This window comes from Grammomys surdaster, unplaced genomic scaffold (assembly GCF_004785775.1).
Source record: "Grammomys surdaster isolate TR1022 unplaced genomic scaffold, NIH_TR_1.0 140, whole genome shotgun sequence".
NCBI lineage: Eukaryota > Metazoa > Chordata > Mammalia > Rodentia > Muridae > Grammomys > Grammomys surdaster.
The window spans coordinates 6,005,873-6,018,693 of NW_021604598.1; the positions used below are offsets into that span (position 1 = coordinate 6,005,873).

General features: G+C 37.3%; 1 protein-coding gene across 2 annotated transcripts in view; it reads left to right on the plus strand.

Moving 5' to 3' along the window:
* Positions 1-12,821, plus strand: part of Septin7 (septin 7) — a 63,182-nt gene that overhangs the window by 20,492 nt on the left and 29,869 nt on the right. For both annotated transcript variants that reach the window (XM_028763728.1, XM_028763727.1), the window contains exon 4: positions 11,740-11,846. In XM_028763728.1, coding sequence (XP_028619561.1) covers positions 11,740-11,846 — 107 coding nt within the window. The remainder of the gene's footprint in view (positions 1-11,739; positions 11,847-12,821) is intronic.

Below are 12,821 nucleotides of genomic sequence, written 5' to 3' on the forward strand. Positions count from 1 at the left end.
GGTGTATATTGTTTTGCTAATCATGTTTTACCACATATTTATTTTTATATTAAGTTACTAGACTTAACTGAAGTTCTCTTTACTGAAGGGAACAATATTTTTCTCAATTATATTTTTCCCTACTGGTTAATTTTTTTTTGCATTTTGGAAGTTGCATTTATTATAATATAATAGTTCATGTGATTAAAACATTACAATTTTATACCTAATAGTGTTGGTGTAGTGGTTTGAGTGAAAATGTTCCTCATATCTGAGCATTTGTTTTCCAGTTGCTGGTATGACACTGTTTGGGGAGGTTTAGGGGGTATGGCCTTCCTGGAAGTAGACATCACTGGGGCAGACTTTGAGAGTTTACACTTCTCAGTACTCCCAACTTGCTCTGTAAGCTTCATGCTTGTGGTTAAGAATGCAAGCTCTAACTTTCCTACCTCGGCTGCCTTGCCTTCCTGCCATGATGGATTCCTATCCTCTGGAACTTGTAAGCCTAAATAAATTCTTTCTTTTGAAAGTTGCCTTGGTTGCGTGGTTTTATCGTAGCAACAGAACAGTAACTAAGACAGTTGGTTAACTTGATTGATTCTGGTTGGGTAAAAGTAGTACAGATGTAGCTTTGGAGCAGAGGTGAGCCTAGACAGGTCAGTAGATTCGAGTTTACCTTTTCTTCTATAAGTTGACAACCTGATAATTATATATAAAGATACACTGTGTCTTACTTTTGAGGGATGTCAGTAATTTTAAATGATAAACTATAGACAGTGTGAGTCACTAAGTGTGGTGGTTTGAGTAGGTGTTGTTCCCATAGACTCATGTTTGAATGCTTGGACCATAGGAAGTAGCACTATGAGGAGCCTTGTTGGAGAAAATATGTCACTGTGTGGACAGGCTTTGAGGTTTCCTAGACTCAAGCTCTGCTCACTGCAGAACAGAGTCCCCCTCTGCTGCCTGTCAAGGATCAAGATGTAGAATTCTGAGCTCCTTTTTAGCACCATGGCTGCCTAGATCCTTCCAAGTTTCCTGCCATGATGATAATGGACTAAACCTCTGAAATTATTAGCCAGCCCCCATTAAAATGTTTTCCTTTATAAGAGTTGGCTGTGGTCATGAAGTCTCTTCACATCAATAAAACCCTTAGAAACTAAGAAAACTCTTAAAAGTTTTCACATTAGAATATAGTTTAAAGAATAGCATTTGAATGTGTTTTTAGTAGAAAAATATCTGGTTGTTTGAATAAGATTTCCTCCATAGTCTCTGGTGCTGTTTGGGGCAAACTGGAGGGTGTTGCTTTCCTGGAATAAGTATATCACTGGCAGCAGGCTTTGAGAGCTTAAGGTCTTACCCTTTTCCCAGTTGGCTCACTGTTTCATGTGTGGGGGCTCAGCTTGCTGTTCCAGGTATGCCTGCTGCCATGATTTCCCTGTTATCATGAGACTCTAATCTTCTGGAACCATAAACCCAAATAAACTCTTTAGTTGCTTTCAGAAAAGTAAGTAATATACTTTGTGTAGCCCTGGCTATCCTGGAACTTACTCTGTAGACCAGGCTGGCCTCTTCTGCCTCCCAAGTGCTGAGATTAAGCACCATTATGCCCAGACAGCTTGCCCTTTTTTTTTTTTTTTTTTTGGTATCTTTTTTTTTTGAAAGACTTATTTATTTTATGTATATGAGTATACTATTGCTCTCTTCAGGCACACCAGAAGAGGGCATCAGACCCCCATTACAGATGGTTGTGAGCCACCATGTGGATGCTGGGAGTAAGAGCAATCGGTGCTCTTAACCACTGAGTTATCTCTTCAGCCCCAGCATGCCTGTTTTAAGGGGGGAAAACCACCCGTTCCAGGTCTACTTGCCAAGAGGTGGCACTGCCCACAGTGGGCTGGGGCCTCCTACATCAGTCATTAATCAAGAAAGTGCCTCACCGATTTGATAGAGGCCTTTTCTCAGTTGAGGTCCCTGACTTTCAGATTACCTTCCCACCCCCCACACAAATTAACCAGCATAGTATCTGAGGATGAAGGCCATATTGTGTTATTTTCCATGTTTGTTTGTGGGGATGGGGAAGAAGAGACTTGGTGAGTGTTTAGGCTAAAGTCATCTGATACTGATTATGTTTTTAGAGGAAATAGTCAGTCTTTCAGTGGATCTGATTTATGAGCTTTACTGACGAATCCTTTTAATAAAATGCAACTTGTTTGGTGTTCCTGCTATAGTGTTTCTAATATCTGAGGCTGGCCATGAATACACTCTGTAGCAGTTCTAGTTTGTTTTCTGTTCCTTGTAATAATCACCATGCTCAAAAAACAAAACAAAAACCCCACAGACTTGGGGAGAAAAGGGTCTATTTTATCTTACAGCTTAGTCCCTGATGACGGGAAGTCAGGGCAGGAACTGAAGTAGAGGCCGTGAAGGAGTACTGCTTACTAGCTTGTTCCTCATGGCTTGTTTAGATTATTTTCTTATACAGTTGAGGTCCATCTGCCAGGCTTGGTACTACCCACAGTGGGCTGTGTTCTCCTATATCAGTCATTAATGAAACTGCTACATGCACTTGCCTGTGGGACAGTCTGATGGAGACATTTTCTCAATTGAAATCCTTCTCCTTTCCCTGTTGATGACCCTAGCTTGTGTCATGTTGACAAAAACTGATAAGGGCAGTAGTAGAGTATGATATTGACTTGGTCCTTCTGCTTATGCCTGTTCAATCCTTGAGTTAGAATTGGGCCTAATAATAATAATAATAATAGTAATAATAATAATAATAATAATACAGTTTTCTGCCCCTCTTCATGATAAAGTCTTAACTGAGGAGAAAGCATCCATATATACATTTTTTGGATAATAGTATGTCAGTCCTTCATCAGGTAGGGAGTGTGTGTGCTCCTATATGCATGTTTGTGTATGTGTTCTGTCTTTTCATTCTATAGACATTACCTTTCATAGAACTGAAGTGTTTGATTTTAACAAAGTCTAGCTTATCAGTGGTTCCTTTTCATGAGCTCTCCCTTTAGTGTTCTTAGAAGTCATTGCTATGTCAGGGACGGTTTACTCTTATGTTATCTCCCATGAATTTTGTATTTTCAAATAGGACTATGATCTGGTTTTATTTGTTTGTCTTGGGAAAGGTGCAAATCGTGGAGATTCACTTTTTACTGGATTATGAAGAGTCAGGTGTAACACATGTAATTGTTTCAGTACCACTTGTGGGAATAACTTGTATCCTGGAATATACCTTTATTTCTGTGTAAGATTGGCTGACTCTTCGTCTTTCTAAGTTTCTGTTCTGTATTACTCTGTTTCACATGGATATAAGCATATATACACATAGACATGAACATAGGGTGTATACAAAAATACATAATTGAATATATTGTTTCTATTATTTTGAGTAAAATATCATGTTAGATCAATTAGAAATAAGAAAGAAATGAGGATAAGAAAACTAAAAGTTGGCTTAGCCATTAAGAGCACTGGCTGCTCTTCCAGAAGTTCTTAGTTCAATTCCCAGCAACCACATGATGGCTCACGACTGTCTATAAGGGAATCTGATGCAATATTCTGGCCTGTGGGTGTACATGAAGCAGAGCACTCAGACATTAAATAAATAAGTAAAATAAGAAAAAGAAAGTTAAAAAAAAAAACAACTAAAAGTTGCTGAACGTCGTGGTGCACACCTCATACCTTTGATACCAGCATTTGAGAGGCAGATCTCTGTGAGTTCAAGACCAGTCTGATTTATAGAGTGAGTTTCAGGACAACCAGAACTTGGTTCAGTGATACCCTGTCTTCAAACAAACAAACAAACAAACAACATACAACCACAAAAAAAACACTAAAAGTTTCATTTGCTGTTTTGTTTTTTCATTTGGTGCTTTTTCTTTTATTCCAAGTTTCTGATCTGCCTTATTCAATGTGGTATTTTCCAGTTACATCTATTTGCCTGAGCGTTTGCAGTTTTAGGAGGATTAAAATAGAATGCACATGTCCTCTAGGTATGTGCATGTTGTCACAAAGGACAAGATTTACTTCTCTTTTAAGGCTGACCATTATTTCATTTTGTGTGTGCCAGTTTCTTTAAATATCCACTGATTGGCTATTGTGAATCATGTTGCAGTAAACATCTTTTCTGATGTACCAGTTCCCTTTGCTTTGGTTTCATAACTATTGGTTGGGTTGTTGAATATGTAGTCATTTTAATTTTAATTTTCTTTTTCCTATCTGTTTATGTTGTGGTGGTGTTCTTGTATGTGTAAGTTCATGCTTACATGTGTATGAGTGTGCATGTGAAGGCCAGAAGACTGTCTTTGATCACTGTCCACTTCATTTACTGAGACAGGTTATCTTGCTAAACCTGAAAGTCTTGAACTTGCTCCAGGGACTTCTGTCTCTGCCTCTGCCTCAGGTGCACCAGTTCCACCTGGTCTTTCTCTTTGGTCTATTAAGTATTCCAGTCTTCATGGTTGCTTGGTATGTAATTTATCCACTGAACAATTTCTCTAACCCCTTGTTTTTATTTTATTTTTTTTAAAGGAGTTCTTTACTGTTTTTTATAATGCCTCTACTACTTTATATTTCCATCAGTGCAGAAGGGTTTCCTTCCATTTCCTGGCCTTTCTCTTTCCTTTTGAGTAATAGGCATTCTAACAAGTATGGTCTGATTGTGCTGTTTGGTCTGATTGTGCTTTTAATTTGTGTTTCCCTGTTAGTTACTAAGACTGAGTGTGTTAGGTTTCTCTAGTGGAGTAGATCTGATTTTATAGATTGGCTTACACACTATTGTCTGGGTGGCCTAACAGTGCCTCTCTCCACAGCAGAGAAGCTGAGAACCTGCCATCCGCTCAGTTTATGAGTCTGAACTGTTTGGTGCAGGCTTGGAGGATTACTGGGGAACAGGTAGTCCTCAGGCTGTATTAGAAGCCCCCAAGAAGCTGGGTTCTGTTATTAGGAAGAAATGTAGAAGTATCAGCAGCTGTAGCAACAGTAGAGTAAATGAACCTGCCAACAGGGTAAATGAACTCACCAATGAGATATGAGGCATACAACAAAAGATCTCCTCCTCCTCCTCCTCCTCCTCCTCCTCCTCCTCTTCCTCCTCCTCCTCCTCTTCTTCCTCCTTCTCCTCCTCCTCCTCCTTCTCCTCCTCCTCCCCCCTCTTCCTCCCTCCTTTCCCCTCCCCCCTCCTCTTCCTTCCTCCTCCTCCTCTTCCTACTCTTCTTCCCCCTCTTTCCTCCTCCTCCTCCTTTTCCTACTCTTCCTTCCCCTCCTTCCTCCTCCTTCTCTTCCTCCTCCTCCTCTTCCTCCTCCTCTCCCTCCTCCCCTCTCCTCTCTCTGTCTCTCTCTCATTTTTATCTAGCTACACTGGAATGTGCCACCCATATTTATAGTGTGTCTGTGTGGCTTCCAACTTTAAATAGCCCAATCAAGAAGATCATTTATATCTGTGAGAGTGAGTGCTTTATCTTTTCATTGACTCCAAATCCAGGACAAATTGAAAACTTAAGATATTAATCATCACACTGAGCACTTTTCACGTATGTGGCCATTTGTAAGTCTGTTGTTTAAAGACAGGGCTCGACTTTGTAACCCAGGGTGGCCTGGAACTCTATTTAGTTCAAGCTGTCCTTGAACTTAAATTCATCCTGCTGGTTCTGAGTGCTAGGAGTGCAAGTGTCTTCTTGACTTGTATGTTTTTCTAACAGAAATGTCTGTTCTAACCTTTGCCCAATTTTAAATTTGTTATTAGTTTGTTGTTGAGTGGTGAGAGTCCCTCACCTATTCTGCATAGTAACCCTGTTGTACATGTGTTCCAGATATTTTGTCCTATTTTGATCACTCCCTACCCCCGCCATGCTATGTAGCAGTTTTTTAGTTTGATGTAATCTTGTAGTCTATTTTATTTCTCCATCCCTAGTCAGTTGTCCATGCTTTTAAACCCTAAACTGAGAAGCCAGTAATTGCTGAGATATATTTCACTTACCAGTTTCCTATGTTTCTTCCTTGTGATTTTACAGTTTCAGGTCTTATGTTTAAATCTCTAATTCATTTTGAATTGAATTTTGTAATCTCAATTTTGCATTTGGGCATTCAGTTTCTTTAGCACTGTTTATTGAAGGAACTATTCTTCCTGTTGAATGTTCTTCTCACATATGTTCTTTGCTGAAAACCAGTTGGCCATAGATTTAATTATTTCATAACCATACTTCTGAGCTTTCTCTTTTGTGTATCTGCTTTTGTATCAGAACAATTTTTCTCATTATAATAGTTCTATAATGTAATCTGAAATCAGTTTAATGCCTTACTTTATGTTGCTTTGATACTCAGAATAATTTTTTTTCTTTTTAGATGTGTGTGTGTGGTGGTGTACTAGCATGTATGTATGTGTACTGTGTGAGTGCCTGGTGTCCATCGAAGCTAGAAGAGGGTGTTGGATTCCTTGGAAGTGTAATTATGAATGGCTGTGAGACACCATGTGGGTATTGGGTCCTCTGTAAAAGCAATAGGTGTACTTAACAACTGAACCATTTTTCCAACCCTGATATTTAAGAGTCTTTTGGTGACTCCCTAGGAATTTGAATAGTCTTCCTCATCAATCAAAAATGTCATTGGAATTCTGATCTCTTGAGCAATACTGTTATTTATTATGTGGATTTTTTATTTTATAAACACAGGGTTTGTTTTTATTTCTGTTCTTTCATTTCTCTTTATAGTTTATGTGGAGCTATTTTATCTTCCTGGGTGAATTTATTCTTTTTTTCTTTCTTTCTCTTTCTCTTCCTCTTTCTCTTCCTCTTCCTCCTTCTCCTTCTATTTCTTTTTCTTTCTCTTTTTTTTCTTTTTCTTTTTTGACATAGGGCTGCTGTGTAGCCCTGGCTGTCCTGGAACTCTCTCTGTCGACCAGGCTGACACTGAACTCAGGGATCCACCTGCTTCTGCCTAATGAGTGCTGGGATTATTCCATCATATTTTGGGGTGGCTATTGCTAATGAGTTTTCTTTTCCTTTCTCCCTCTTTTTTCTTTTCTGTAGAGTTAATTATTAGTATGTAGAAACTTTTTTTTTGGCGTGCGTGCGTGCGTGTGTGTGTGTGTGTGTGTGTGTGTGTGTGTGTGTGTGTGTGTTAGACCACTCCCCACCCCAGAAGTTTAGTAGACCACATTTAGTCTTCTAAATATAAAAACCATGTCACTGGAAAAGCAATTTTTCTATTTTAGATCATCCTTTCCCTTTCTTGTCTTAATTGCTGTGACTTGGACTTCCAGTACTATTATGTTCTATACATGTGGTAAGAATGAATATCTCTACACGTGGGATCTTAAAGGAATTGTTTCGACTTTGCAAATTGAGTTTATTAGCATTGAGCTTGTTGAATGTTTTTCATGAAAAGATTTTGTATTTTGTCATTTTGTCCTTTTTTTGTATCTATTGAGATTCATGTTTCTTATCCTCAGTAGTGCTATTGTTTGAGTATGAGGAAGAATCTTTGCATTTAAGGTGCAAATTCACGTCAGTCATGGCAAATGATTCTTCTAATGTGCTGTCGTATGATTCATTTTGATCATTGCTTGTTTAGGAGTTCTGCATCCTAGTCTCCAGTGTTGTTGGTCTCTAATCCCATCCTCCACACCTTTTTGCAGTATCTCATATAGTCCATATTTTCCTGTAACTGACCAAGGGTACCCTCAAACTCTTGAGCCTCCTACCTTGGGTTTATAGGCCTGAACTTTTACACCTAGCTTAATTATCTCTTCTTGTGTTTGTTCGGACTTAGTATGATGATGCTAGCCTCATAGAATGAGTGTTCCTCTAATTTCTGGGAAGAATTTGAAGAGAATTGGTTTTCTTTAAGTGCTGGGTAGAATTCATTAGTGAGACGGTTCAGCCCAAAGCTTTTCTTTGGTGGAAAGTTTCGTTAGTTGCAATTTTCTTCTAAGATGTAAATCTGTTAGCACAGTTTCTTTTTCATTGCTCAGGTTTTATAGGGCATTTAAGTTTCAGATAATCTTATCTATTTCATGTGTTTTCCAGTTTGTGGGCATATTCACTATACTCAATTAGCTTTTTATTTTTTACTGTAAAATTAGGAATAATCCATTTTTTAATAATTTCAATAATTTTATTTTTTTTCTCATTTATTTATGACCTATTAATTTTGAAAGCCCTTTTGGACAACTCACTTAGTTTTGCTAATTTTTACCCTCCCTCCCTTTCTTCCTTTATTTTCACTTTTGGTCTACCATGGCTGTTATTATTTCTTTTTGTGGTATCAGTAACCTGAAAAGATAGTTTTAACATCAGATCATCATGTTAATGTAAGCATTTACGACTGTCAGTTCACTGGTACTGCCTTTCTTACTGCCCTAAGGCTGGCACACTGCATTGTCATTTTCATTGTTCTCTATATGTGTTTTAGTTCCTCTTACAGTTTCCTTTTTGATCTTTGGTTACATGAGAGCATGTTGATGCATTTCTAAATATGTGTGGATTTTTCAGTTTATTTTTGTGTTTGTTTATGTGTTCGTGTGTACATGCATGTGGAGGCCAGAAGTTGATATTGCTGTCTTTTTCGATTGTTTTGCCTCCTTGGTTTTTTTCAGACAGGATCTCATTGAACCTAGAACTCACTGATTAGGCTAGGCTGACTGACTGGTGAGCTCCAGGGATCCTCATGTCTCTGCTTCCCTAGTATTAGGATTACAGGTGAGTGCAGTCACATCCTGCTTTTACATGGACACTAGAGGTCAACTCTGGTCTTCAGGTTTTGATTGCAAAGCACTTTACTCACTGAGCTGTCTCCATAGCACCAGTTTTATTAAGTATGATGAGAAAATACATATTTTATTTCAGCTTAAGATCTGTTACCCTTAAAGACTTATTTTTGACTAGATTCAGAAATAGAAGCTTTCAGCAAGGACAGCTTTCATCTCTTGGCAGTCTGTTTCTCGTGCTTTTCTTTGACTTCCTTCATTCTCTTGGCCAAAAGTTTAGCACATTCTGCAGCCTCCTTGTTTTTCTTAGTGCATTGTTTCTTCAGAGCAGTATGTTGGCATTATTTATGTTGTAGGACCTGCAGAGTAACAAGATGCTGGATCATGGGTGCTTTGGTCCTGGACTTCTTACCATCTTTATTTAAGGTCTTTCTGACAGTATATTGGTGACCATCTTTTTAGAGAGATTGACAAGTTTTCCTATCCTGCTAGCTCTTTTAGTTCCTAACTGATGAGGGACAGTAGCATCTTGTCAGGTCTGCAATATCATTATCTCCCCCCCCCCTTTTTTTTCTTTTGTCCAACAATATCCAAGTTGGGAACACTGAAATTGGAATCCACAATTTGTCTGCATACAGATTGGTGCTTTCTTTCTCCAGTTCTCCTTAGTCTATAACAAGAACACCTCTTCCTCAACAGGAAGTGCACTCTATCATCAGTCAAGATTCCCTTTTACATGGGAAAACCTTGTTTCTCATTCCCACCACTGATTCAGACCAATATAACCCTTCCACTCTTGACCCAGAGCCTCAGCAGCCAAAGAACATAAGGAGCTTGTACATCATCCACTTAAATGAGTTTTTGACAGCTCATGGCGGAACACCTTGGTGGCACCACAAAAAAGAACTTATTTCAGTACGGAGACTTTTAGTCATTCCTGAAAAATATTTTACTTTACTACTGTAAAAAATATGTATTATTCTACTGAGTTCAATGTTTTATCTGTATTGTTAGGTCTACTTTGTTCATGATATAGTTCAGATCTTATTGTTTCCTTAGATTTCTGCTGATCTAGTTGTTCTGCCTATGACTGCAGTGTCCAACTATAGTTACAGCATTTTTTGTTTTGCTTTGTTTTTGTTTTTTGAGACAGGGTTTCTCTGTATAGCCCTGGCTGTCCTGGAACTCACTCTGTAGACCAGGCTGGCCTCGAACTCAGAAATCCACCTGCCTCTGCCTCCCAAGTGCTGGGATTAAAGGCCTGCGCCACCACTGCCTTGCCCAACTATAGTTATGGAACTATTTATGTCTCCACTGCTATCATTGTTTCCTTTACATTCCTTGACATTATGGTATTTGGTATATGTTATAAATGTTACATCTTTGTGAACTGATACTCTTATCAACATAGAAAGTTCTTTTTTGACTGTCTTGATAGTTTTTAAACTTCTATTTTGTGTGATAGTAGATTAACTGTTGTACCTCTTTAGGCATGGAGTGTCTTTCTAACTTGTCTGTATTCTTAAGTCTAAAGTGACTTCTTTATAGATACCATGCAACTATACAATGCTGTTTATTCATTTGACTCTAGAAAAATTCGCATGTAAATGTTAGTGAAGAGTTTACACCATTCTGCTATTTGTTCTCTGGATATCTTATAACTGTTAAGGATCTTAATTCTTTTTTGAGATAGTATAAACAGAACTAAGCCTGCATGTGTAAATGTTATTTATTCAAAACATGCCTGTTACTGTATAATAAGTGGTAAAAATGTATTAGCTATTACATTAATCATTGTTTTATAATACATTTTAACCTTTTTTTGGCAAAATGAACTGTATGCTTGCTATACTACTAGACATAAAAAAATTGAAGAATATGTGATCACAGTAGAAATCATGCTGTAGCTTCTTTTCTTCTTTGTTGAGCATGTGCATGGAAGTACATGTGTCCTCAATGAGGCTAGAGGCATTGGATCACTTGGAACTGGAGTTTTAGATAGTTGTGAGCTGCCTGAAATAGTTTCAGGGAACCTAATTTGATTCCTTCCCAAGAACAGTATGTATTTCTAACCACTACTAAGCTGTCTTTCTAGTCCCAGATTTCTTTCATTATTCATTATTGTCTGTAATAAAAATTAGTACTTTTACTTGTTGTTTCACTGTGAAGTAGTGATAAATAAGGTAACTAATCTTTTTTGTTTCTTAAAGTGACTGCCTTTGATTGCTAAAATACTTTTCTATTAAATGTGTCAGTTACAGTATTAGATATGTTACTTTTAAAGGTGATGGGAGATGGGTGGTAAATTATTAAACATCTATTTAAAAACCTTTGATAGTGTGGATATTATTTGGTCAGTGTTTTACTTTTCCTGTGGCTGTGATAAAATACCCTGACAAAAGCAAAATCAGAAATCAAGAACCAGAGAAAGTTGATTGCTTGCTGTCAGCTAGCTTCTTTTTATGTAATTCAGGACCTTATCCCCAGGTATTGCTGTCTCCCCTCAGCCCCATTCTTTAAAGATGGGTTTTCCCATTTACATTACCCAAATCAAAATAATCCCTTACATGCATGCCTAGTGGCTAGTCTAAAGAAGCTGGAAGTTTGTTTCCTGGGTGATTCAAGATCCTATCAAGTGTGAAACTGAGAACAAAAATATTTTTTTCTGAGCCCTGATCTTTTCTGAAGAGAGATGGAGGACTAATGGAGGCAGGGGAAACTGGAAGTAGTGGAGGGAAGGGGGAAGCTGTGGTTGGGATATATTATATGAGAGGAGAATAAATAAAAGGAACAAAATTAAAATTATTTTTTCTAATAGGGAGTCTTGATTTTGACCATGAACCTAGTCTTTGATGGCTGGACCATCTCTTTGGTTCCAATATGGAGTCTTTGTAGTATGTTTTTGAATGTCACTAACTAGTGAAGTGCTATCATTTAATAAATTTATAAACAGTTAAAATATATAAACAGTATAAAACCGTTAAGTTTGACAGATTTATAAGACAGTTAAGTTTGACAGATTTTTCTTCTATTTCTTTTAGGTGAATCTGGACTGGGAAAGTCGACATTAATCAACTCATTATTCCTCACAGATTTGTATTCTCCAGAGTATCCAGGACCTTCTCATAGAATCAAAAAGACTGTACAGGTATATATGTTATTGTGGTTAAACTAATAATAAAATAGAATTATGTTGACATAGAACAAATAGTGGTAGAACTTTTATTTGGTATCTAGAAGTAGATTCATATTTGACCTTAAGTGGAAAGTAGTAAGCATGACAACACTAAATTAAAACCAGAAACATAGCCCATTGTTGAGGCATTGTAGGCTTAGTGCCAGATTTGAAAGTACTAGTGATCATGCCAGTGTAGAAGATGGACAGAAACATGTACACACTGCCAGATGCAGTTTAGTCATTTGATTAAGGGGTGGTTTGTGAAGAAAGTATTTTATTTTTCATCTAGCTTTGTTTGGTTTAGAAAGGAAGAGAATATAACCTTAAATTTACCCACAGAAAGATGTTTGTAAGAATGTGAATCTACATGCCATATTTTGTGATTAATATTGATTCTAATCCTAAAGAACAAAAACTCATATTTTTTAATATATGTTGTAATATTCAATAGACTTCTAGGTTCACATGTATTTGGTATAAAATAATTTGCTAGGTATTGTTATGGACCTATAAAATCCATTTTTGGTTAGATAGTTTTCTAAGTTTTCATTATTGTTCTAGCCTGGAGGTAAGTAATTCTAGATCTACGTCAATAATAAAATCTAACACTTAATGAGTCATTGTTGTCATCTTCTAGCTACTACTGTAAATGCTGTGAGTGTTTATTAGTTTACTTGTTCTTAGTCTTATGTGGTAGATGGTAGTAAGATATCATTTTACAAATGCAGCAGTTGATACAGAGACTGTGTTGTGCTGAGATAATATAATAAATAAATGGAAGAGACAAGTTTCAACTCTGAGCTGTAGTGTGTCCAGTGCCTCTTCATACACACATGCACACAAACACATTTGCTATAGGTGTTCAATGGCTGTTAGTTGTATAGACTAATCAGTTCTTCATAAATGGGTTAACTTTTTTATTATTATTTTACAAATAATAACACA